General features: G+C 41.4%; 1 protein-coding gene across 1 annotated transcript in view; it reads right to left on the bottom strand.

Moving 5' to 3' along the window:
• The window catches only part of XPR1 (xenotropic and polytropic retrovirus receptor 1), a 110,305-nt gene that overhangs the window by 33,956 nt on the left and 50,949 nt on the right, over positions 1-25,400 (bottom strand). The window contains exon 3 of the mRNA XM_076339692.1: positions 3,608-3,709. Within this exon, the coding sequence (XP_076195807.1) occupies positions 3,608-3,709 (102 nt within the window). The remainder of the gene's footprint in view (positions 1-3,607; positions 3,710-25,400) is intronic.

The raw sequence follows: 25,400 nt of genomic DNA, 5'->3' as shown, positions 1-25,400 counted from the left end.
CAGCATACACTTAGAAACTGGAACCACTCTTCTTGCGTTGCAGCATTTTGCATTACCTGATGCCCACTGAGTCCTCAGCTCTAGTGTAATCTCACAGCAAAGACTAAGGAGAAATCTAAAACCAGAGGCAGACTTCCACAAAAGTGCTTGCAATAAAGAAGGAGCTTTGCCCAAAAAATGCTTCTAGATCCTGACTAAAAACCACCGTCTAAAGAGTTACCACCTCAACTATGCAATTCCAAGTTGGTTTTGACTCTGTTTTCCAAGTTTAAAGAAAAGTTCACACATAAGGATCATGAAAAAAAACTATCACACCAAGGAGCTAGTAAAATTTCCCCTCAAGTTCCAGTTTACATGGTCATGGTTGTGATCAAAACCTGTTTCACCAGACAGGAGGTAATCGAACAGCCCATACCTCCTCGCAGTTACCTGGCTCAGGGCTCTGGGCGTTTTAGGCAGGCTCTTTTAGCACTCCTTCCTTTTCCTACTTGTACATATTATGTTCAATATTTTGCTTACCAAGTTAAAGCTGTGGCTTCCTACAAATAATAAAACCAGCTCCCAAATTAACCACAAAAACGTTACTAGCTAAACAGTAGCCCAGGCAGATGATGATGTTAATTTAAAATACAACAAACCTCCCCTCTAGAAAATCCCAAACACAAACCAAAACTGTCCACAAATAAAACTTCAGCACTTGAACAGGCATTCCTCTACTGGAACCATCTGAAAACTTTACTGCTATTCTTTTTTCTTTCAATTGAGTATAGATTTTCTTGAGCGTAGTCCAAATAATCACAAACTGTTTATCAAATCAGATTTAGTTAATGGCAGTTTTCCTTCCTCTTGAGCTGGGATAATGGTCTGGGGAATTAAGACTACGTTTGATGAGAGCCGACAACCTGAGCACACAGCAAAAGGCAGAGGCATTTTGCAGTAGGCACTCCAACCCCCAGTGCTTCAGGGAGCCAGGGAGGAGCTGGGGTCCGGGAGCAGCCCATCCCAAGAGGACAGGGCTGTCCATGCTGTGGCAATCCCTGACAACACTCATTGAGGATCCCTCAGCAAAGGGAAAGACAACAAGGAAATGAAGAGGAGATCAACAGAAAGCTTTGCTTTCTTAAAAATGGACAGTATTTATTGTCATAAAGACAAGTGTGTAATAAGGCATATAATTAGCCTATAATGAATAGGATGTACCAGGTCATAATCCAAGCCAACACACACCTGGAGTTACAATAGGGTCCGATGTGACATATTTCTGACGTGATCAAGAAGAGGAACCACTGATGGAACATTTCTTGATGTAGCTTAACATTAATAACCCTAATAAAGGGTTTCCATGCTATTAAAGTCATGTCGCTCTTCTGCAAATAAAAGACTTATTTTAATCTTATCACAAGAGATTTTCAAATTACACGTATTCTCTCCTATAACTTCTTGAAATGACAGCAAGTTGAAAAAACCCTACCCTATAATATTAATGCCATTTTAAACAACGCTGGAATGGGCACATATATGTGGGTGCATGTGTGCTAGCAGGTCCTCATTAGGGAAAATTATAATCTGTGCATCTGAATTGACAGAACTTCCTCCACAGAGTTGAGCTTGTAGTACACAGGATCTGATATAACTAGAAAAGTAAGACAAGTTTCTGAGCATAAAAGCCTTACCTCAGACCTGGGAGAGAAACAGAAGGTCTCACAGGGAAACAAAACTGAGAACAATTGTTCTGAGTGAGTGTCCTGGTTTTGGCTGCGGTAAGAGTTAATTTTCTTCCGAGTAGCTGGTACAGTGCTGTGTTTTGGTTTTAGGATGAGAATAATGTTGATGACACACCAATGTTTTAGTTGTTGCTGAGCAGTGCTTACACTAGTCAGGGACTTTTCAGCTTCCCATGCTCTACCGACTGAGAAGGCTGGAGGTGCACAAGGAGCTGGGAGGGGGCACAGCCAGGACAGCTGACCCAAACTGGCCAAAGGGACATTCCATACCGTGTGACGTCATGCTCAGTACATAAACTGGGGAAAGCTGGCCGGGGGGGCCGCTGCTCGGGGACTGGCTGGGCATCAGTTGGCGGGTGGTGAGCAATTGCATTGTGCATCACTTGCTTTATGTATTCTTCTTATTATTACTATCAGTAGTAGTATTTTATTTTATTTCAATTATTAAACTGTTCTTATCTCAACCCACGGGTTTTCTCACTTTTACTCTTCCGATTCTCTCCCCCATCCCACCGGGGCAGGGGAGAGTGAGCAAGCGGCTGTGCGGTGCTCAGTTGCCAGCTGAGGTTAAACCACGACAGTTAGATACATATGAATTGCATGTAGAAAAATACCTATAAAAGTGTAAAACCCAGCTAGCCTAAACATTATCGCTTCGACCTACAGACTGCCCCTTGCCCTTGTCCTGACACCCACTGGCTATAGCAAAACACCACTACTCCAGGGAGCCAGAAGAGCACGCACAGCCAGCCCAAGAGATGTTTACTTCCCTACATGGAAGCTGAACAGAGGCAAGCTGCAGTGCACAGTTTATTGCATCTATTATGCTTTCAGCTATTCTCATGTTCACAACCCAGATTCTGCTAGCAATAAAATAGCTAGCAATAAAGTCATCGCCTGATGGTTATTAAAATATTTTGCACAATTCAACTTTGTCTTTGTTACCAGATTAAAACCAGAAATAGAAAAGGCTACCATATTGTGCTGCAAAAGCCTGTTTATAGCACCAGGTTAATAAATCAATGTGTTAAGAGAAATATAGCAGAAGTCAATGCATCACTGTATCCATATTAAAACACTTTCCTAGTTGAAAACTCATTTTAAACCTTACCAAAAGAGGCTGAAAACCAGCTGAAGTGTAATGGTGGGTGGAACCAGAGCACACAGTTACTAAGCCTTTTGTAGCAATATTACAGGGTGACTTTCTAATTATCCCATTCTAAAGTTTATTTTCAAAACAGAGGGTGGGAAAGCAAATTTTCTCAGGGAAAACAACAAACTATAGCACTTTGACATATGACCCCTAGGAATTCCTACTCTTACCACCATTACATTTTTACTCAATTTACTAAACAGGATTTTATACACAGCCAATGACAAATTGCTACTGGCTGATGTACTCCAGAAAGTTGCAAGAGTTTAAGTAAGAGCTAAGTGCTTAAAAACTTGTTGGATACATCAAGACAGTCAAGCTACCACACACAGGCAAGTCCATGATAGCTATTCCTGCACAAGCTCAGGAAACACCAGCTAGGGAGCTTTACACACCTAAAACATGCACAGGAGACTGTCACCATAGATAAGCTGAGAAACTGTGCCCTATATGTAGGCTGCCACTTAAGTTTAAGAGCATCTTCATAAAGTTCAGCAGGATGCTATTGCAAAGCGGTGAAGTCACCTGCCCTTCATTCTCCCTCCATTCAAATACCATGGTTTAGCTCCACGTTTGTGATAAAACCAGAGCAGTTTCCCATATAAACCTGCCCTATAATCACCTGATGGTAGACCTGCATGACCATTGTGGTTATTCTGAAAGTTTGGGAGCTTCAGACTCTTTTTGTGTTGCTGTATTTTCCACAAATATACACAAATAAGCACCATACCTGAATAGAAAATGTTGATTTTGGCAAGTTCTTTCTCACAGGTCTGGAAGAACTTCTCTTCAAATGTGGCAAAACACCTTTTCACTGTGTCCTCATCTGTGTCTATAAAACAAAATAGAACAAAAAAAGTTGTAACAGAAGAACATAGGAACAATTTTCTAAGTGGCTGCCATGGAAATATTTTTTCAGAGTAAATCCACCTTCTTTGTCATGCAGAGAAAAAAAGAACAATCAAGTCCAAAGGAGTCCGAGGGAACACATACTTGGCTGTAAAAGGAATTGCACCAAGATAGAGAAGGAAAAACCCACATAAGCAGAACTGCACCTTGACCAAAGTTTCCATCATCTTTTTTGATCCTCCAAGTGCTACTGCAGATCTCCCATGCTTCATTTCCACTTCCTAACCCAGCTTGCGTGACTGCACCTGTAGAGCCATCCTGGATCAAGACTGCTCTTTATACCCACAGGAATTTTTCTGAAAAGGCATCTCACCTACCATCACAAAGCCAGCCACCCTAAAGCTGCACACCAGTGGAAAGGGAAGACCACGCTCCATCCCCGCCTGCCCACTCCGCTGCCTACAGCACCCTGAAGCCACCTCTCTGCTGCCATGTCTACCCACCACAAAGCCCCACAGCCACTGCAGGGGTGGTTGCCTTCCTCCCTCACACATCACTTCTGCAACCATGTGGTGAGCCAGATCAGGAAAAGATATTCCAGCCAAAACAAGAGTAGGTTAAGTAGCAGCATAACCACCCTCGACACGCTACCATCGCTCTATGTCAGGGTTAAATTCTTACCTTTATCCACCCAGAAGTTGTTCTGCTCTCCAGTCTTGGGCACTGGCAAGTTCTCCAATACAAACTTTAGTGAGAGCAAACCTCTTTAACAAAGATTGGGGTTTATCATGGGGGTTTGCTTTTTCTTCCCTGGGTTTACCATAGCAGAAAGCCAAAAGTACCATCAGTGCTGTGTGTTCATGCCATGCCCTTTCCAGCTTGTCAGTCATTTCCCCCAGAGCTTCTCCACCACTCCCACCATTGCAGCGTGCTTTGTGCTGGGAATGGTATACAGGTATGCAACCTACCACAGGCACTGGTCTTGCTCTTGAAGAACAAAGCTGGCCATGAAAAGTATTCATCCCAGATTAGCAAGCTATTGTATTTATTTAGAAGGAAAGTGCCAAGCTTTTAACTGAAGGCTTCATTTGACCTGCCAGGAGGACTCACTGGCTTCAGCCATCATTCCCTACATGAATGAGCCACCATTCTCATCACTATAACCCTTCAAATACAAATGTAGCACCACAGCAAACTAAAATCTGCCCAGCGAGTAAATGGGAAACTGCGTGGAAACGACCTTCTTCCTTCCGGGAAAATAAAAACTTTCTCTCGGAAGCAAAGTTTAAAGGAAGAGGCCTGAATTATGGCGATTGTGATCAGATCTGCACTTCTCCCACACTGCTCTGGGACTCTTAACTCTTTTGGAAGAGCTAAGTACAATTCTGTAATTCAAGTCAAATTTTGCAATTAAAGCAGCAGTTCAGTCACTTCGTTATTATAAGGAATACAGTGCAGCATCTCCAGAAGTGCAGAATTTCAAAGACAGAATGAATTTTCTAATAATTAAGAAATTAGTTTAATGAGTAAAAATTAAGGAATCCACACTATAATTACATATTTTAGCACTGTCAATCATCTGTCCCAGATGGTCCTAATGCTGAAGTAAAGCAGACTCTTCATACCCCCCATAGTTACAGTTTCTGAATTCTCATGCAGTCCTATAAACTAAAAAGGTTAGTATTACTACAAAGAGGAAAAATTAAAATTTTATTACAGTCTTGATAAGGTCAAAAAACAGATTTTGAAATACATGTTATTAAATTGAGATGACGAGTATCTACAGAAAAGTTTTACTCACTAGCAGATAAACACTCTGGACTGTCATAACAAAAAATATCTTTTTCTTTTAGTATTAATTTCTAGGTAAAAACTACCTCAAAGTAGTATTAATATATATTAAATATAAACTTTTAACATTTAGAATTTCCTGATTTTTATGTTTGTGGCACTGATATTAAACACCATAAACCTACAGACACTATATTAACATTTTAGGGGGGTTGTACAGAAAGAGCAAATAACACAATGCAAGCCTGCAGGGGCAACATTGGAAGAAGTCTGTTTTCTTTTGGAGTTTGACAACACTTTAAAGAGTAAAACAGAGGGGAAAAAAACAAACAAACAAAAAACAGTCCTGCACAGATGACTGGTGTTTATAACTCCACCATCCAAGGGCTTGTAGAAAAGAATTCACAAGGGCTCCAAAGGCTGTTCCAAACTCCAAGTTTTGGCTCCCGGGGTCCTTTTATTATCTGATGATTATACTTGCAGATCCGTGGCTACTCCCAAGGATGAGGGCTCCCTCCCTTGTGCAAAGAAACCCTGAAATGACAGGGCTCTGACTCTTCTTTGCAGAAGAAAAGCCTCAGCAGCCCCGAGGTGTCATTACACCCCTGCTCGAGATCACTGGCCTGATGCAGACTTTGCAGAACCACACGCGCGCATGCCTCAACTGCTCCTGCTCGGCTCAGTGCCTCAACACAGATCCCTCTTTGCAGGCAGCCTAAAACACCAGAAGGACAGAAAATAACTCTGCTTTGGGGCTGGTAATTTCTTACAGTGGAGTCACAGCAGTTGCAACATCCTACCCTGAGGCCCTACCAGCAAGGCCAATCTGAACTTGCCTGCGAGAGCCCTAATCCTTGATCCAACAGGATCTAGGACTAGCGCAGGCGGACAAAACACAAACAGGCGAGTGAAGCAACAGAAATTATTATGCGATACTTAATATGCAGAGATTTTATTCACTAGCTGCCTGAAACTCTTCAAATAACAGTAATCAGGCAGTATCAAAACAGAGCTGACTCTTAAGGAAGGACCTGAAGGTTTCAGTAAGTTCACAAAGCAAAAGTAAAACCAAGCAAGTTTTTACACTTCAATCACTGGAACTATCCAAGAACAAATAAATCTCATCGGGAAGCGGAGTATACTTTTTGTCCATGAAGTCAAGCATGAATACTTCTACACAATCAAAGTATCACCTTTTAAGAGCAAAAAGCTCAGCAAAGCAACGTAGTGTTAAACGAACATAATCAATGCCAAATAAATTAATAAATATCTTATTTTGTACATTACTGACCACTTCAGGAAATAATAAGTGTGTTAAACTGTTTGACTGTATCTGAAGTTTAGAAGAAGGAGATGGGCTTTAAAACACAAACAAACCACTACTGGAAGACCTTCCAAAAACCTTGAGATTAGGAATTCAGGTCTCTATTTCAACCAGAAAACATCGCTGACTCAAGAGGAAAGCAAGTTCTATATAAACTATTCAAAATCCTTCTCCGAATGTCAAACACCTTCTTATAAAAGATATTTTGCAGACCATGATGGATGCCAGCCTTAAAAACCAGGATTCTCTGTGAAGAAAAGGTTTCCCTTGGTCCCATTCCCACTGCAGTTCAGTCATTTAGCTGCAATAATAGACAAGTGCTGCCAAGGCTATTGCCTTTATTTATTTATTTCCCCCCCAAGGCTAGGACAGGACAACATTTTTTGCCATGAGAAAATCACGGTGCTGGAAACCGGCCTTGGATTCAGAAGCTCCATGACAACAGATGCTGTTTTTAAAAAGCATCCAGCTATTGCTGCCAAGAAGGGCCATCAGTAACCTTCCTTTTGTTCTTCTTCTATAGCCCTAATACTCCATTTACCCTAAGCTCCACGAAGTTGCCATGAACAAGGTTGCCAAGAAGACAGGCTGATCAATATTGCAGCTTCCCGACCTCATCTTCCTATGCAATGGCCTGCTGTGAATAAAAAACACAGTAAGCCTGAAAGGCTCTTGCTTTTACTTGCAAAGCCAAGTGGTAAACCAGCAGCAGTCTGGATGTACTCCCGTCGCCACACTTTCTAGTTTGCAGAGAGTTCAGATGCTGGCACACTAAAAAAGAACCTGAAGTTGGAAAATTAACATGCACATTACATTTCTGCACTGTCCCAAGCACTCATTTCTCAGTGCATCTGTGAACTGTTCATTTCATTTCTCATTTTCTGCAGCTGGAGTATATAAACAAGCAATCAGCATCCCAGGCAGCTCCGCTTACTCACTGCCATGCAAGAAAACAGACAGTAAAAGTTTTCTTTGTTAGAGCAGTGCCCTCTAAAAGTAATCATTAAAAAAAAAATCCTTCAGTCTTTATCATGCTGAATTTTAAGGGACATTTAATTTAAAAAGATTAATTAGCTTTGTTATGAGATCAGCACAGGTGTAGTTCTCTGAATCACCTTCTGTTTGCCACAAACAAGTTTTAACTGAGTAGTTCAACACTTCAGGCAGAGAGGAGGCAATTTTGTTTATTTGGAGGACTCTGCCATCTATTCAGTAAAAAAAAAACCAACCCTCAACATTGGCATTAAACACATCAAATCATACTGAACAGGTGATCACAAGTTTAACATCAGCACCATTTTGAATACACTAAACTTTTTAACATTTTCCACACCCTGTCCTTGGCCTCTTACTAACTAAAAGCCCTGTACGCAGGGCTCAAATAGGTCTGCAACAACAGAACTGTGCTCTGAAAAATTAACAAGATTTAAAAGACAGTTTTCTTGTTCCCAGGTCTATGAAGACAGTAACTGCTTATACTTCTAGGCTCAGTGGCACATTAGGGAAAAAAGAAAAAGGCCACTTTTATTATCACTCTCAAAATTCTAAAAAAGTGGGTCACTAATGAAAACATGTACCTGCCTCCAAACCGCCCCCATCAGCCTTGTCCATCTACTCAATCATCACAATTTTCTAATAGCCTTGACAGTTCTACAGCACCAGGATTGTACAGTTTCCCAACCTTTTATACAGTACAGTGAAAAAATTTACAACTAAAAATCAAACTGTGTAGTTCATAAATGCAAGGACAAAGATTACCTTTACACCTCTAATGCATCATCCTCATGTTTATTGGGGTAACCTTTCCAAAGGAAAGGTTATTCCACAAAGCAACTCCTTTCCTTACAACAGAAAGCTACGCTTGGGTCAGTTGCAAATTGTATCACTCACTGAAAGCTTCCAATAAATTACTCACCATGCATTTTCACATCCAACCTTGTGGCAAATGAAATTCTGTATGAGAAACTTTTAAGTGCTTAAAGTACAGATACAGAAATTTCTTCCTAGGACATATTCTTGCTATAGGAAGAGGAAGGAAGCCAACTCTGCTTGCAAATAAGGAACATTTGCATTCGTGTTATTCCACCTTAACCTCTGAGCTGCAAATTGTACATACACATGTAATGGAGTGCATCTCTCTTGGAATTTATTCCATCAACTAAAAAGTGGACCTCAAATTAAAATACTATAAAGTCAGCAAGAAAGAAGCTTCATGCACTAGTTAAAATTAAAAAACATCCACTAAGAAAATTCATAGCAGGCTATACCTACTTTTCTAAACCTTCACAGATGAGCTGGCCAGCTCTCCACTTAATGAATACTTCAGCCCAAATTAGATTTAGTTATTAAATTATTTCCCTAAACCTAGTAATAAAAAAATGACCACTCAGGTAGCAAATGAGGTTGGTATTGCCTGCACACGCAGTCTTTATGTGTGGGTAGGGAAAGGAGGAGGGAAGAACTGCTGCAGGTCACCAACACAAGTTCTCTCAGGTTTGGTTCACCATTTTGTTGTTTTTACCAATTAACCCAGAATGAATGGAATCTATTTCAAAATACCTTTAGAAATCATTATTTTCATGTTGGTAGAAATTCTGCTTCCTTATTTTTAGATTGTATCACTGAAATCTTACAGGGAAACCAGCCAGATTCTTGTAGAAGGTTTATTTAGCTGGAAAGAAGCAGCAACTTCCACAATGTGCCTACAAGCTAGATATCTGAACAAGTGTCTACTATAAATTATTTATATTTGTGACTCTGTAAACATAGATTCTAAAGCAATGACAGCATCCTGGTATGAACTTCAGGTGTAGAAAAAAACAGGCAATGCAGTAGCCAGATGTTGCACAGCTGGCTGGCTACAAGCTTTGTAGTGCAGAGGTTTTGCAGTCTACAGGGTAGCTGCACAGCTGTTCTACAGGTTCACTTCTTTAAACAAGTCTCTAGCACTCATAAGAAGTCATTTTGCAAACAAAGAAGGCGGCAATAGTCTTTGTCAGCTATTAGAGGGAAGTCACTAAGGCGAGAGTGTGGTGGTGCCGTCGCTGGATTCTCCTGGTACAAGCGCTGCTACATGCATATTACTGTGACAACGGCTCCGCAAAGCCATCTGTGCAATGATGCTTCACAGCTGACCTTTTTCAAATTCTCTTATTTCAAAGGAAAAAGATTCTAACCCTTCAGCAAACATGTAAAAAGCATGGCTAGTTTAACCCCGTGCATCTGAAAGAGGGTCTAAGTAACTACTTCCCAAGTAGCTGGGGTGGGGGGAGACAAGAGGGGTGCAAAAACCCCACTAGGTTGGCACAGCTTTGGAGTAGAGAAGACCCCAAGGCTCTGTAAGCTTACATTCCAGCTGTCCCCAGTTTTGCTGTTGTAATTGACCATTATTAGATCGTTGTCTGAATTTGGAAACTGCCAGTGCTGCCTCAGCTTTAGGATTATACCTCCATTCTGCCCTCTGTCCTTATACCACAATGCTTCAACTTTTTTACGATACTTCACTTCTGTACCATTAGGAAAATCAGTATTCCCAGTAGAATAACAAAACCGAGGCTATGTGGTACCTCAGATTTGAAGGACAGCTAGGCAGAAACTTGTGACAGAAAAAAAAATAAATTAAGAGAAGCAGCACAAATGCCTAATAATATTTCAAAACCTACCATAAAAATATTGTTAATACAGTATGACAGACCTGGATGCCAGGAGACATCAGTCAGTGACAGGACTCTCGATACCTGCCTTCCCTGGTTAAGAACAACCTTTAAATTCTTATTCTTTTCAAGAAGGAAAGTAAAGATTCACCATGTGTTTTTGCAAGTTTCCCAATAAGCTAGACCAGAAATACTGCCACGCTTAAGGGTCAAGAAAAGACGGTCAACAAGAGCTAAAACTCCAGATGAAATTTCACATTGACCATTACCAGACTCCAGGACAAAGAAGGGAGAATACCAGGGTTGAGTTACTCAGTGCATACTAGAACTTGTCCAGACACAATGGTCACGTGTGCTCAGTTTAGACAAGTAACTGGCGATGCAAATGGAGATACCGCAGCTTTGTGGAATTACCAGGATCACACTGGGACGATCCATGGTTACACAACGCACCTGCATGTTCCTCAAGCTGCTGATCTGCTGCCTTGAGTTCTGGCTTTCATTTAAACAAGACAAGACAGCAGCAATTATGGTTGCACAGAAAAACCCTATCACAGTTTACACATTTGAGGTTAAGTAATGCAGAGATATTCCAGCCTCTTATGGACAAGAGGTCTGAACTAGCCCATACACCTCTGACAGATGCTACATGAGACGAGTTCAGCACTGCCATCCATTCCTTCTGCAAAGAGAGATCTTCATTAGCCTTTAATCTGAGCAACACTGCATCCGAGATTATAGTTTTCCGCCCTCCTCAATGATGGGGCCACCAAGCTAAAAAATTAGAAGTATCTGTTCATGCTTTTAAGATCCACTGAATGGACCTCAAGTAAATAAGCACAGCTGTGTTTTGTACAGGTACAAGACAATCTGAAAAGCCTTCCTTCTGCTAATTCACATGGATGGAAATAAAGGATACTTCCCTAAGTTGCCCAACTTGGTCCTTAACCCAAATAGACAAATGCAAAACAAAAGAAGTCACAAAAGCACACAGCAACATGGAAAACCAAGACCAGAACTGTTGATTTAAAATCAGGTGCTCAGAGTTCAAACTGAAGTTTTTCCTTATATTCACCTACCCCACGTTTCCCTTCAGCATGGCAAAACTCAATTAATTCAGCAAATCCTCTGCTGATATCAGTACAAATGCTAGAGCTCCTGACCTTTTAGCCAAGTGACATTTAAACAAATACATATGTATGCTCCAGAAAGGGGAGGGGAAGATCATCCCCGTCCTATAGATTTGGGCCTTTGGGCCAGCCCCCAAATTAGTGATAGAAAAAACTACCATGGGGGCTAGAAACGCAGCAGCAAGGGGCAATTAAAGGAAACTCAAATACTCTAGTGCTGAATATAGTAAGAGATCTCTCACCCTAAAACCCACAAATACTCTTTCCCTGTCCCACCTCCTGAATGAAGGTCGTACTTCATCGCATGGAAAGAGAAATAAGAGGAAACTTTCCAATCTGTTTTAATGTGTATTCATATTTATCAAGAAAGACCTAAGTTAAATCTTTTGAATATTTTAATCAACCAAGAAAGGTTTCTGCCAGGAGATAAAGCTTCATAATAAAATGACTGTTTATGCTCCTTTTATTGAGCCTCCAGTTTTAATAGTCTTATTTCCAGAATTTTACTAAGCAATAACAATTACCTTCTCATTAAAACTGCACAAAAACCTTCAGAACATCTGACATAACCAAAAACACAAGACAGAAATTAAAACAAAACTGAGCAATTACATCCTGTTAAAGGAATGGTGATAAAGTGTACTTTTAAAGTCTTGTTTTTCCTTCCCATTAAAATCGCATGTAGATGGAGTGATGGGGAATTTCGGAGGCAGTGCAGGTGGCCCTTTATGTCCTAGCTCAGACACGCACCCGATGCCCCTGCCCTTGCCCTGGTACTGCTGCTCATCCAAGCCCACAGTGAACCAGTTCAGGAATTTAATCTGTTATTTAGAGAACTACTCAGCGTTAGAACTAAAAAGTATTAAAAACTTAATTGATCAATGAACTAGTTTCTTGTGGTTTAGTCCTCTGAAACAGCTCATCACAGGTAGGGAGGAGGCAGTGAGAAGGAGATTACCCCTCTGGCAGCAGCTACCTCTTAGACTGATTTAACTGGAATATCAAATCACCCCCCTTCAACTCACATCTATCTTGTGATGAGAGATGACTAAAAACATTACCCCACAGCTCAGCTGACAAGGAGACGCTGGTAAAGCCAACACAAGTCACTTGAGTTGAAATCACATGCCCGTACCCTTGATATGAACACAGCAAACGTCTCAATTATTAGTTAAACAGATTGAACATGTTCAAGCTTTGGTCTTTTTCTCAACAGCACCTAACCTCCTGCCAACGCTCCAGCAGCACGTGTGCCTCTAGTCTTCCCTTCTTCTCAAACTCTATAATGATGCATTTATGGGGAAAAGCCTTCCTTACCTTGGATACAAACTGGCTAGTTCAATGTACACCAGCATAACTGATGTTAAAACATTTTTGAGATATTTTAGTATAGTTTTAACTATTTTGAATAGGAATAAAAATAGTTATTTTAGTGTAAAAAGGTAAAATCCTTAAAAGAGGAAATAAGTTGGAAAACAAAGTAACGTAAGAATTCACTGCAACATGGTGTTACACAAGCAACTCCAGCAACATTTTGCTATGCAGGCTGTACTGGGACCTTTGAAATAGGCAATGCCTTGATCAAAGTACTCTTGGGCACGATGGCCGGTCACTGTCCCCTCCATGTGTGTCCTTACAGGGAGGTCTTCTGCTGGGTCTGATGAGCCTTCCCAAGACACCTGTGCTCACAGGTTTTATCTGTACCAAAGATGCTCTGCACATCACTGGCTGTGCAACGGGTCCAAGTTTCCATATGTTCCCCTGTGGACATTTTCCTTTGTCCACAGCCCCCACGGTGCAGACAACATTCGGTATGACGGCGGTGTACAAACTAGAAAGAAAATCTCCCCAGAAAAGAACTGAAAAGGTTGAACAAGGTTCATGCATGCATGCCACGGCAGACTTAACCTGTCACCCACTCATCTGAAGAAAAAGATAAATGCAGGGCAGAATCATCTTGAAATGTAATTTCAGTCTTGTTCTTTCAGTGCTTTCTCCCCTGCTTTCTTTCTCCCTCCCTCCACCAAATATCAGTTTCTACAGTGTGTATGTATATATACTTTTTATTTTTCTTTTTAAATTGCTGGCAAAAATTAGGTTGTGCATGAGCAAGTCCTACAAGAAAAGTGCTAATTCATGCTGAAATAAGAGGCCCAGAAACTATCAACATTTTCACAGTGATAAAACCATCACTGAAAATGCAGCCTGACAAGCACATCACCTGTGCTGCACCGCCAGCCAGTGCACCCTTACCACACTCGCCCGAATCGAGGCTCATGTAACCTAAACAGTTCTGCTCTTCATCAGGATTTGCAGGTGGCCACCAGCAGGATACATACTCCAGGAGCTTTAGGAAATGCCATCTTTCAGCATTAAAACCATATGCCCCAAGAGCAAGCCCAGCAGTCCAACAGCCTGCCCCCCGAGAAAGGCTGCTGGCTTCCGGGAGTGCTTAAATAGCTGCAGAAACTGGATCCACATCAATTCTTCTGGATTGATAAGTAACACAGAAAAAGAGGCATCAAATTAGTTTTTACAAAACCTCACTTTGGACTCAAACACTTCTTTGAGAGCCAGTCCTTGCACCCAGCAATCTCAGCTGCTCTGGTGCAACTGTGCAATCTAACAGCGATGTGCTGGAAAAGGTTATTCTCAACCCTCCTCGGTTCCCTGATGGACTCTGTCAGGCAGCTGTGAAAACAGCAGCAGGAGTATGAATGAGGAGCCAAGATAAGACTTAAAACAAGCAGCAAGGTCAGTTTAAGGCAGAACAGGGAGAAAGGTAAGCTCCAACTACAGAGGTAGTGTTTAGAGGGCCTCAAAATATTTCTTTTGAAGAACCAAGCTATTTAAACCCAGAGTTATTTCATCCTGCTGCAGATAATTCAGTATGTACTTTGGCAAAACAGAGTCAACACTGTTTTGAACAGGGGAATCTTCTCCATACTACATAGAAGGCACATACCTCTTCTCTGCATTACCTAAGCAAACATCATCCACACTCACAGGGCTTCAACCTTTTTCAATAAATCCTCCATATGACCAGTATTTCTGTCAGGAAACTCCTCTGCTTTCTCCTTGTTCTCCTTTGCTGCTGCACATGGAGGTGGTAACCTCAGAGCCTGAACCACCTCAAAGCTTACAGGAAAGTTTTGCTCAGTTACTGACATCTGTTCTCTGCCTCATCCAGCACCACAGAAATTGCCATTCCACATTTAGCCGTCAGTCCATCCAACAAAGCATCCCACTTTGGTAGTTATCAGTATTGGACAAAGCACTTTACTACCTGCTATGACTTTGCACAGTAAGGGAGAAAAAGCTTTGCAGTCCAGGACAGTCATTTGTTTTCCATTGCTGCTGACAAAATTGTGAGAATCTCAAGATGGAGCTACTACCTCCTCCCGTAGGTTGCCAGCAGTGATACTGAAAATCTTTAGGGAAATGGTGTAATTAAGAACATTACAACTTTTTAAAAATACAGGGAGTAGCAGAGCGTGCTTTCTGATCCTAACGCTCCTGGGACAGGACACAATTTAGACGGGGAAAGCCTGCCCCTGTGCAGCACACCGGTGTCCCAGGAGGGCCCTGCTTGGTTGTGTTTGTCTGGAGGGAGGCAGAAAAGGGAATTACAGCTAATTGAAAACATTTTGCATAATCGGAACTGATAAGAGACCTATCCCCATCACTCCAGGAAACTATTTGCATCCTTTAACAATTACAGCACATACAAAATTCAGAAGTTAAGAAAAGAAGTAGAAACATTAATACTGGTGGTAAAAAAAAAAAAAGGTGAATAAATGGACCACCAACATTACAATGCTACTTTTAAAGTTCTTTACAGACACATGAGAGCATTTTTGTTGGGGATGTCGGGGGGGGAAGGAGAGAAACGACAAAAGGAAGATTAGCAAAACTGTGTCTTGGGAAAGACTTCAATTAATATTAAGAGCAACCAGAAAGACAAAAGAAATGATGCAGAACCAACTACAGGCTCCCCATATGGAGGACAGCAAACGCACAGTACAAAGACAAGCCTACTTTAAACATGCTATCGATGGCTTAATTTCTCCCCAGGGAGTTAACACTACTCAAATTCATTTTTCCTTTTTTATTTTACCAGCTATTAAAAGCAAACAGTTAGCAAGAAGATAATAAGCAAGCAATTATCAGATGAAGAAAAACATGTTTCTGAGGTATCTCAGAGAAATGACATGGGGCTTGAGAGTGGCTCTGTGCAAGATTTTACCAGGGGACCTTTACAGTCAGACCATGTTCAGCTCTTTCCGACTTCCTAGGAAGGAGGAAACATAACAGCTTTTTAATTCTCATCAGTGTTTACATCAGTGTCTTCCTAAACGTTTTGCACAATTTAAAACAACATTTTTCTTTTTAAATTATACACGCCTAGTTCAAACACCAGTAAATGAGCATTAAGGTAGCTGTTTATCTACTCAAGGCAGTAATTCTTCTGTTTTAATTCTTACATTATTATAGCAACAGACGTTGTAGGATCCTCACAGCATTACAAAGTCTACCCAAGGTTATATTCCTCACACATGAGCACAGCCACCCAGCTGAGCCCCACCCTGCTACTCATTAAAAAATATGTATTGAAGCATGCCCGGAGACACTGCGGGAAATTCAAGATAAGCAGAAGTTCTCCAGTGCAGGTCTCCACAAGTCAGAGTTAGTTTCTTTCAAAAACACTTTCAAGCAGCATCCCTTGCCTTCCCTTATTCTCAATCCTGCGCTTAAAGGGCTTGTTTAAATCCAATTCAAGTAAAAGTAGCATTCCTCAGACGCCACTTTGCAATTGGAAGTTTTGCTATGATTTAAGTACATGGAAGGAATAAGCTACAGTTCAAATGTCCTTCCTTCAAGGGGACAGAAGATGGTCTTTCAAAGGGATTCATTTGAAAGCCTATGCCCACTTCAACTCTTCAACAGAGCTACTGTGTTCAAGGGGTAATTTTAGTTTAAGATTAAAATGCAACAGAGACCAGGACTGCACTTGTTTGTTTGTCTGTCTTCCAAGCTAATCTCTCTCTTTTTGCACAGCACAAGTCCCTAGCCAGAAAACACAAGGGCTGGGTATCTCCGCTTGGAGCATCCCTGCCAGACTGGAACTGGAATCCTTTTCAAAAGGATTTTTACACCCCAAATGAGAAGAAAGATTTAAAGGCATGTGATTCCCCCCGACATTTCCCCCAGGCTCAATGCACAGCACTGCTGGCACTTGGTAAATAAAACGGCAAAAGAAACTATTCAGTATTTTCTATTGCTTACAGAACAAAACCTGGTGGGAAGGGAATACACAAACTGCAGAAGTAACTGCCAACAGAAAGGTTTTGCATCCAAACACAAATTTTAAGTGTGCTGAGGGTAAAAAAAACCACAAAAAAAACCCACAAAAAACAACAAAACCAAATGGCCCAACTTCCTAAGTCACCTCTTATTTACATTTCAAAGAACGCATTACAGAGCCACCAGAATTAATTCTATTTTACCCCTATTTGTGACAGTGGCAAAAACCCTGAATTGTAAGTCCCAGTTGCAGTATCAGCTGTGCAAATGGACAGAACAACAGTATTTTCTATAAACTTGAATAAATTGTCAATGGATATCTTCCCTAAGAAACCTGCTTTACCTTCAAGTTGGCACACTCACCAGTGATACAAGGCAGATGCACACTAAAACACTCTGCAACAGAGGTTATAAACCAGCCAAAGTAGCCAAGTTACAGCACAAGTTCAGGATTAGGATGACCAACCTCAGCTTTACTCTGTAGTATCCCAAACAAAAAACAATTAAATTAGAACATTTTAGTGTGTCACTGTTCTAGATTAAAAGCTGGACTCGCTTTTAAAGATGCTGGGGAGAGCGGAGAGTTATACAATACATTTCAGGTATCAGGGACCCATTTCCCTCTCCATCCTACCTTTACATTTGCCGACCTTTAAACATACTTGCATCACCTTACACACCAGCACTTTCTCTGTTAAGGGTAAATGAATTTAAGCATGCTTTGCTGTAAAAAAACCCTGGCAGTCCCTTGCCTGACCCTGCTGTACAGAGCAACTTTACCAAGCAGCAGTTAACAAGATACTGCCCACTTTGAAGTTATGGTTGGCTTGAAACCTTGTTCTTTGCAAAACCTGTTAAAGACAAGACTGCTCCTTATTTAAAGTATGGGTGATACAACTGGAATAGAGAGGCAAGCACTCAAAACAGCAGTAGCAGCAAGCAGGGAGGAACTCGGAGCTTTTTCCACCAAGTGTTTGAAAACTTCTGCTGTGCTCCGGGAAATCTGGACCCAACGATGCTCGTTCAAGCCACACTGCCCATAAGGCACTCTCCTAACAGCAGCAAAACCCAAACCTCATTATTCTCGCTCCCCTAACTGTGATTTTAGCTTTGTGGTCATGTCCTCACAGAAAAATTTTAACACAACAGATGACCGTAGCGTCCAGAAACACTGCTCATGTAGCCGGCATGCCGCTAATCAAAGCCAGAGCAGATGGAATGCAAATCTCCCAGCAAGGAGAGACCAGGAGGCTGTCACCATCCTGCTCCGAAAACGTAAATGAGCTATTATCAATTAGGAGCTAAATTCAGACAGAATTTTGGTGAAAGGCAACACTTCAAGGTGTTTACGGGGAAATCAATCTGCTCCATTTAAAAAAAAACCCACCACGTATTGCAAGGTTATTCTGCGCTGTTATATCTGTCAGCAATGCATCGGCACAAGTTGTTGTTGTCCTGATTTTATTTCCTGCAAGGATTTTAATTTAAGCTTTAGGCAAATTAATCCATTAACTACAAGTAGAGTGAGGATGGCCTTAAAAGTGACATTATTTTCTTCTCACCAGAAAAGAAGTGGGGTTTTTTTGGCAAATATTTCAGAGGATGGAATCAGTTCCTCTTCAACAGCAGAAGACAGGGGGAGTGGAAAAAGCATGACTTGAGTCACATGGAAATGAAGTTCTGCTACAGCCATGCTCGTCTACACCAGCGAGCCACAAGGAACCAACTTCAGTAGGTTTGGGGGTTTCTTTTAAGCATATTCACACATGAGAAGCATTGAAGCTGCCCCAGTTCATTCACTCAATTGATTCACCAACTGTTCTGAAACATGAATAAATATGTAAGTGGCTACTCCACTCTAATTAGTGATATTCAGTGAATCTAACCAGAGAGCCTAGACCTCCAGCCCCTCCATTTAGCTCTCAGTGCCTCTCCCTTGGGAACTGAATAGCAATCAGGTATGTAATGCAGGGATGGTTGCTTTTTTTTTCTTCATATTTAAGGTGGAAAATAAGGGGGGGGGGGGGGGGGGGGGGCCAGAGAGATAGGATGAAAAAAGAATTAAATCCTTAAACCCTGGCAAATGGTCTAAACATGCTTAAAGAACTGCTTTAAGAAAAAAAAAAAAAGATTTGAAAATAGGGAGAAGGAATAAAGGAAAAATAAAACTGACTGCAATTGCAGAAAACACAAAGCAGATGATGCATTTCTTATGTGATAGCTTAAACAAGTCCCAGGGCACACCTCTTAAGTCCATCAAACACCAGATTTACATAAAATCATTAATTCATTACAGTCATGAAAGAAAAGAGGGATGGGTTAGAAGGAACAGGATGGAATGAATGAAGCGAAAATTTAAGCCAGAGACACAAGCAAAGTGTCCATATCCATGCACACAGAGCTTCCTGAAGGAGAGATACAGAACTAGCCTCAAAGAAATTTCTCAAACTGAAAAACCTTAAAGTTTGCCAACACTAAAACACTATGGCTTTGAATATACAGAAAAATGTACACATGATAGTAATACCACTTGTACGCCCACACTCTGCGGCAATACAAAGGGAAGCTGCTGATGCTGCACTTATTCCTACCCCTGACAAGAGCTATTTGCTTCTGGTTTGGTTTCCATCACCCCAAATTAGAAACACGGCCTCTATTCCTGCTAAACCTGCCTGAGGACTGCCAGGTCTCAGCCACCTCTTTGACCCACTGGAGTCAACTCAGCTTTTCATAAAGCTTCTCTTGCTGTAGTCCTGAAATAATGGTAACTTTTAACCAAAAAGTAATCCAAAAGATTAAAGCAAACTCACATATAACATATGAATTAATTTTCGGGTTTCTTTGCTGTTTTATCACTTGAATCACACGCACACCCTGAAACTGCAATTCTGTAGCTATCAATCTGCCTTAAGAGACAGTGTTATCACGGCAATCCCACAACACAACACAACTGGTCTTACAGACAGCTGCACTATTTTTAAAGCAGAACATGGATGTATTTTCCTCTCGTTTGCCAAACAAGCATATGAAACGTGCCACATGGCAGGTAGCATGCAGATGACAAAACAGTCAGAATTCAGCAGAAATACAAGATGGGGCTGCCAGAAGGATGCCAACAACTCTTTGTCAAAAAATATACTGATACCTGCTGCAACAAAAGCTTTGGCATATCTTTGCTCTCCAGAGCTGATAACTTCCACAATTTTGTAATCTCTAATTCAGTTGAGTAAAGGAGAAATGCATTTAAGACTAAAGGAGGGTCCCGGGTCTCAGATGCAAACATACCCAAGTATCTGTTGATGTGTCTGCCGTAACCTCCCAGATGCAGAAAAACATCACCATGAATTTTGAGACTATTAGAAGAGGAACTGCTGACACAAAGGAAAGAGCCTGCACCGGAGGCAAAGACAGCACGTTTTCTGTAACGGATAGACTCAGACAGCACACCCAGTTCATTCTGGGGAAAGAGTCCAACTTTGGAGTTTACCTAAGAAGCATTTACAGGCTGTCACATGCACCTAACGCTGAACAGCAGAAGTGAGTATGAAAAAAACCCTCTAGGATGGAATTAAAGTCTTCATACCGAGGAGGGGTCTAAATAACATTTCAAATTTGCAGCCAGGACCAAGCTGAGCATCTGCTACAATCGCCCTATCATCTGAAAGGTCCATTTGGTGCTAATATACTAAACAGCCAAAAAGCACAGATATTCACGAGACCTACAGGCTTTGTATCGCATGACTACAAGAGACCACAAGAACACAAGGTATCAAAGGCAGTGAGGACAAAAGGCACACAATAAAACGTAAACATATTTAAAGGGAGCTGTAATAATTTATTGAAAAAAATAGCCTTCCCTTTCTAAGGGCTGCATGGGTACCTGTCCTTAAAATCAAGGTAAGCCACACCTAACCCACAAGCCGAGTCCTCTGTTGGCAGCATTTGAGCAGCCCTGGCGCTGCGGCCATCGAGCACGCAGCTCAGCTGACAGTATCAATTACACTGGATTGTTTTGAGGGACAGGAGAACACCCACAAGGCACAAAATACAACTACACACAGGCAGCCTCTATACAAAAAGTCACTGATCATTGAATCAATCTTGCTTTTTAAGAACAAGCTTGAAAAGACCAATCTGAGTGGCTGCTGCTGAACTAATGGATATATTTGCTTTTGTGTTTATTGTACAAGAGCAAATCTAGGAAATTTATAGCAAGTAACATTTTATGAGAAAGTATCTTTGCATCCAACTTTAAATAATTTTATCATTTTAATTTCAAAATGCAAAAGCAAACACAAGGATTCACTAACCTGGCATGCCTTATTAGCATGTTGTTTAATACTAAAGAAATGATCTGTGAATTGTTCTTTGGATACCCATAGACTATGTATCTCTCCTCATGAGCAGATTCATTAGCACTGAAAGACAGAAAATAAACTCCCTGCAAATGTAGTATAAATACGCGCCACCTCTACAACCACTAGTAATGAAGATTTAACAGCAACAGCCCATGTGCATGTATTTCAAATATTCACAACGTAAGGTTCCAAGTAGGCAAATTTGACAAGAATTAAACGATGTTCTATAGAGGTGATGGTGTTTTCAGGCAAGCTATACGCATTTAGGAATGCTGTCAGTACTGAAAAAAGGTTTATAGTGTTGCAAAAAAGAGATTTTGTAATTTTAAATAATTGCTTTTTATTTTGAGTGGTAAAATGTTTGCCAAAACAAGTGTTTCTCATGAACCATAGCCTAGTGCCCTAGATTCCTCTCTGAAAATTGTAATTATTTTATTATAGTAAAATAGTTACATCATTTTCAGAGCCTGAAATTGTAATGCTGTCAAAAGACATATGCTGATACAGAATCCAGTGCCATCAACTATTAAGTCTGACTTCCTTTAACAAGTCTTTAACAAATTCTCAGTGAAACAACTTCAACATCACCGCAGCATTCATTAAGGAGACAGTGGTGAGCTGCCTCCAACACCACTAAAATACAGAAAAGCTCTGAGCAGCTGTAGTGGAAGTGTCTGCATCTGTTTTCTTTGCTGGTCTCCACCACAGAGCTCACAAAATTCACATCACTTATTTCACCAGAGGTCAGGAAAACAGCAAGTGGCGCTGAAGCAAGCACTGAAACGACTCAGGAACTGTAAAACTGAACCCCACCGCTGGCTTTACCTGACAGCTGCCAGCAGATGAATTCAGATGCACTGGGGTCTCTGCTAGCTGGGAATCCCTCACTGCTGCTATCCACGGACACAAAATCTATGTGAGAAGTAAACGGCAGAAAAGCCATAAAAGAGAACCGAGAAACATGTTATACACCAGGCTAAGCATTACAGCCTTATCATATTGAGCACTAGTCTAAGAGAAACACCAAACAACAGACAAAGACATCCCCAAGTATCTATTGTGACACATTACAGTGCTGAGGAATGAGGCAAACCTCTCTACTTCTGCGGTAAGCCTGGGATGGACGAAAAGACCTTTCCCAAGAGGTGGGAAGGGGAAATCATGGAGGTGGATCTTATTATGTACATGAGTTTAAAGTAATCTTTCCAGAGAAATTAGTTTCTAAAGAATCAGAAACAGTCTCACTTTCCAACAGCAAGAAATAAGGTTCTTGCAAACTTTCCTGCTTTTTCTGCATATGCAGAATCTTAATGGATTCTCCATCTGCACTCACAATTACTCTTAACATTTGCACAGCCCAAAACAAAGATGTTCTCGGTGAGCTGCAGTCCTCTTCTGGCAACTTTCAGAAATGAAATGCCAAATCAGGCTGGTGACATCTTTGACCCATGACAGCACTGCAGGTTCTTGGAAGGAAATTCCTGGATGAAATCAATACGGTGCTATAAAACCCTGTCAGTTTTGCTATTGCTCAACAGAAGGACTGCATCAGCAAGACAAAAGCGACAAGAAAATTCAGTGACAGGACAAGGGAAGGTATGGAAAAGGCTGGACTGTTACGGCTGCATGAGCGGCAGTGGCTTCAGGAATACAACCCCAGTGGCACCTGCAGGAAACATGTACTGTAAGAGGAGACTGCAAGGCAAGCCCTGCTCCTAGATCTCCTGAATTCCCCCAGTTGGGAAATGGGCAAAGAGGGGGTTTTTTGAAAAGAAAAACTATACTATAATCAATCAATCAATAAATATATAAGTTTAAGGTTCACTTTCTTCTCTTATTTTACCTGCTCGCTGCACAGTTCTCGCACATCCCGTCACTGATGATGGGTAATTCACTGCTAAACTCACGACACGCAAATAGGATTGTGAATGCAGAAGACTTTCTAACGAAGAACATGCTCCCATCCACGTAGGATGTGGATATTTTACTACCATTTCCAGTATCTTCCAGTGGGCTGTACTTAACTCACACAAAGATGTTTTGTGTGCACGGCAGCCATGTGAGAAGGAGCGGCACGTGGCTAAAGAGCACTGATGTAACAATTTCCCCTCTTTTACCTTTCAATGTTATTCCACATTGGCAAGTCCTGACTTCTGTCAATTTGGGAAGACTGCTCATACTTTTTATGAGATGCTTTTAGGAGGGTTACAAGCATCCTCCCCAAGCTACCAGCAGCACGATGCATTCACAGCCCTCTAATGCTCGCTATTGTCTTTGCTCCCACTTGTTTAAAATTCCTATGGGATACTGACATATTTCAATGGCGCTTTAATAATAGCCTAATAATTGCTCCAGACAATAACTTACATTGTATTGAGACCTTGCCTGTGGGGGGTGGGTAGGAGGGGTTGCCTTGGTAACAATGAAAAAAATCATATGGCAAATAGACAGAGACATGAAAGGACATGAGCTGATACATTTGCTCCCTGCTCAGAAATCTGTGGGAAACAGTGACACTGGCACGAAAGTAAGGCTCTTCTGGTCAGAATGTGTAAATAGCACTAAAAAACAGCTTATCTGGAGGTTTAATTAAGGCTTAGGTAAAGATGCCATTATGATTTATGCAGTAAGGGCCGAAGGTAGCAGACACTACAAATTTAGCGTGCTATCAAAACCGGTTCTCAATCTCAGTAAGATGGAAGTTTGTTGTCTGAACAGCTTAATTTTAAGTGCTGGAGAGAAGGTAATGAGGTCAGTAAACTCAAATGCTCCAAGCTTGTGTTTTCTCTTTGCTCTACTTTGATCAAGTTAGCAGCTTTCTTTGAAAGACATCAATATTATAATATATAGCAACTCCAACTCAGCTTTTAAAACATGGCAAGGATTGCTACTGTATGGCTGAAAATAAACACGTGCAGACTACACATTCTTGCATGTGTCCTACAGAGCAGAAAAAATACCTCCTGCAAGTGCAAGCAACCTAGCTAATCCCTCCATGTTGTTTCTATCCTCCAAGTCTGCAGAAAAACTGGCTGCTCACCAGGAAAAAGCATTCAAAAAGAGGACTATGGTTATTACTGACATAATGGCTCACAGGTTCATGCTCCTCAAAATCGGAAAGTGACAGCAGTAGACAGAGCAGACTGGCAGCCAGCAGCTTGCTCTGTCCAAGAGGAGATCACATTAATGGATATATTAAGGCCAACATGCCTAGCAAATTGCAGAGGCACAGCCGCAGCCAGGAGTCAGGCAGCAAAGCCGCCACTGGAAAGGCTCTCCTACCACTTTCTCATTAGTTATCTCAAATTTAATGCATTTTCCAAAGCACAACAAGAACAATGATAACTAATAAAATTCCAGTCCCATGATGCCATTTTATGTCCATCTGTTTCTCAGAAACTATCAATGGTTGTACATACTTACATGTACCATAAACATCTAGGGGGGGAAGCTATGAATTCATGCAGCTCTTTACCTGGTGATCACACATAAGATCATTGGTGAGAATCGGGGTTGACAAAGGAAAACCAGGGACGTAGTTTCCATGCCTGTGACGGTGGCTGGTCCATGATTAGGCAAAGATGATCCATCCCTGTGGATGAGAAGGCCACGTGGAGGCTCTGAAAGCTGAACAAGGGAGGACCGGGAGTGGGCATGAGTAGGAAGTGCTCTCATGTACCAGAGGAAGGAGGGAGCTATTGACGCCGGCTCACCCCTGCATAAAGGCCGCCTCAGCTGTGCACTAACAAGGCAGCTCAAAGAGGGGTACAATAAGCAAGAAACATCACTCGTAAGAGAGAGGCAGGAGGCTCTCAAAGGCAAAGGACAAAGAACGCCTCTTCAAAGGAAAACGGCACAAGCTGATAAGATGGATGCCTTCCAGCACGCGCTTTCTTCCCAGCAGCCAAGTAAAGGGGTTGGGCTTTCTTAGTATTGCCTTTGGAAACAGGATCAGAATATGGATATTTAAAAAGCATGTTCTGGCACAGACCCAGTTTCCTTGCCAGCAAGATTTTCAACCTCTAACACTGAGCAAAATCCTACTAATTGCAGAATTGTTCTTTCTTCAAAGAGTCATTTCTACAAAGCCTTACAAAACCAAAGACGTCAGATG

Source organism: Aptenodytes patagonicus, chromosome 5 (genome assembly GCF_965638725.1).
Source record: "Aptenodytes patagonicus chromosome 5, bAptPat1.pri.cur, whole genome shotgun sequence".
Lineage (NCBI taxonomy): Eukaryota > Metazoa > Chordata > Aves > Sphenisciformes > Spheniscidae > Aptenodytes > Aptenodytes patagonicus.
This window is presented reverse-complemented; position numbering and strand designations above follow the sequence as displayed.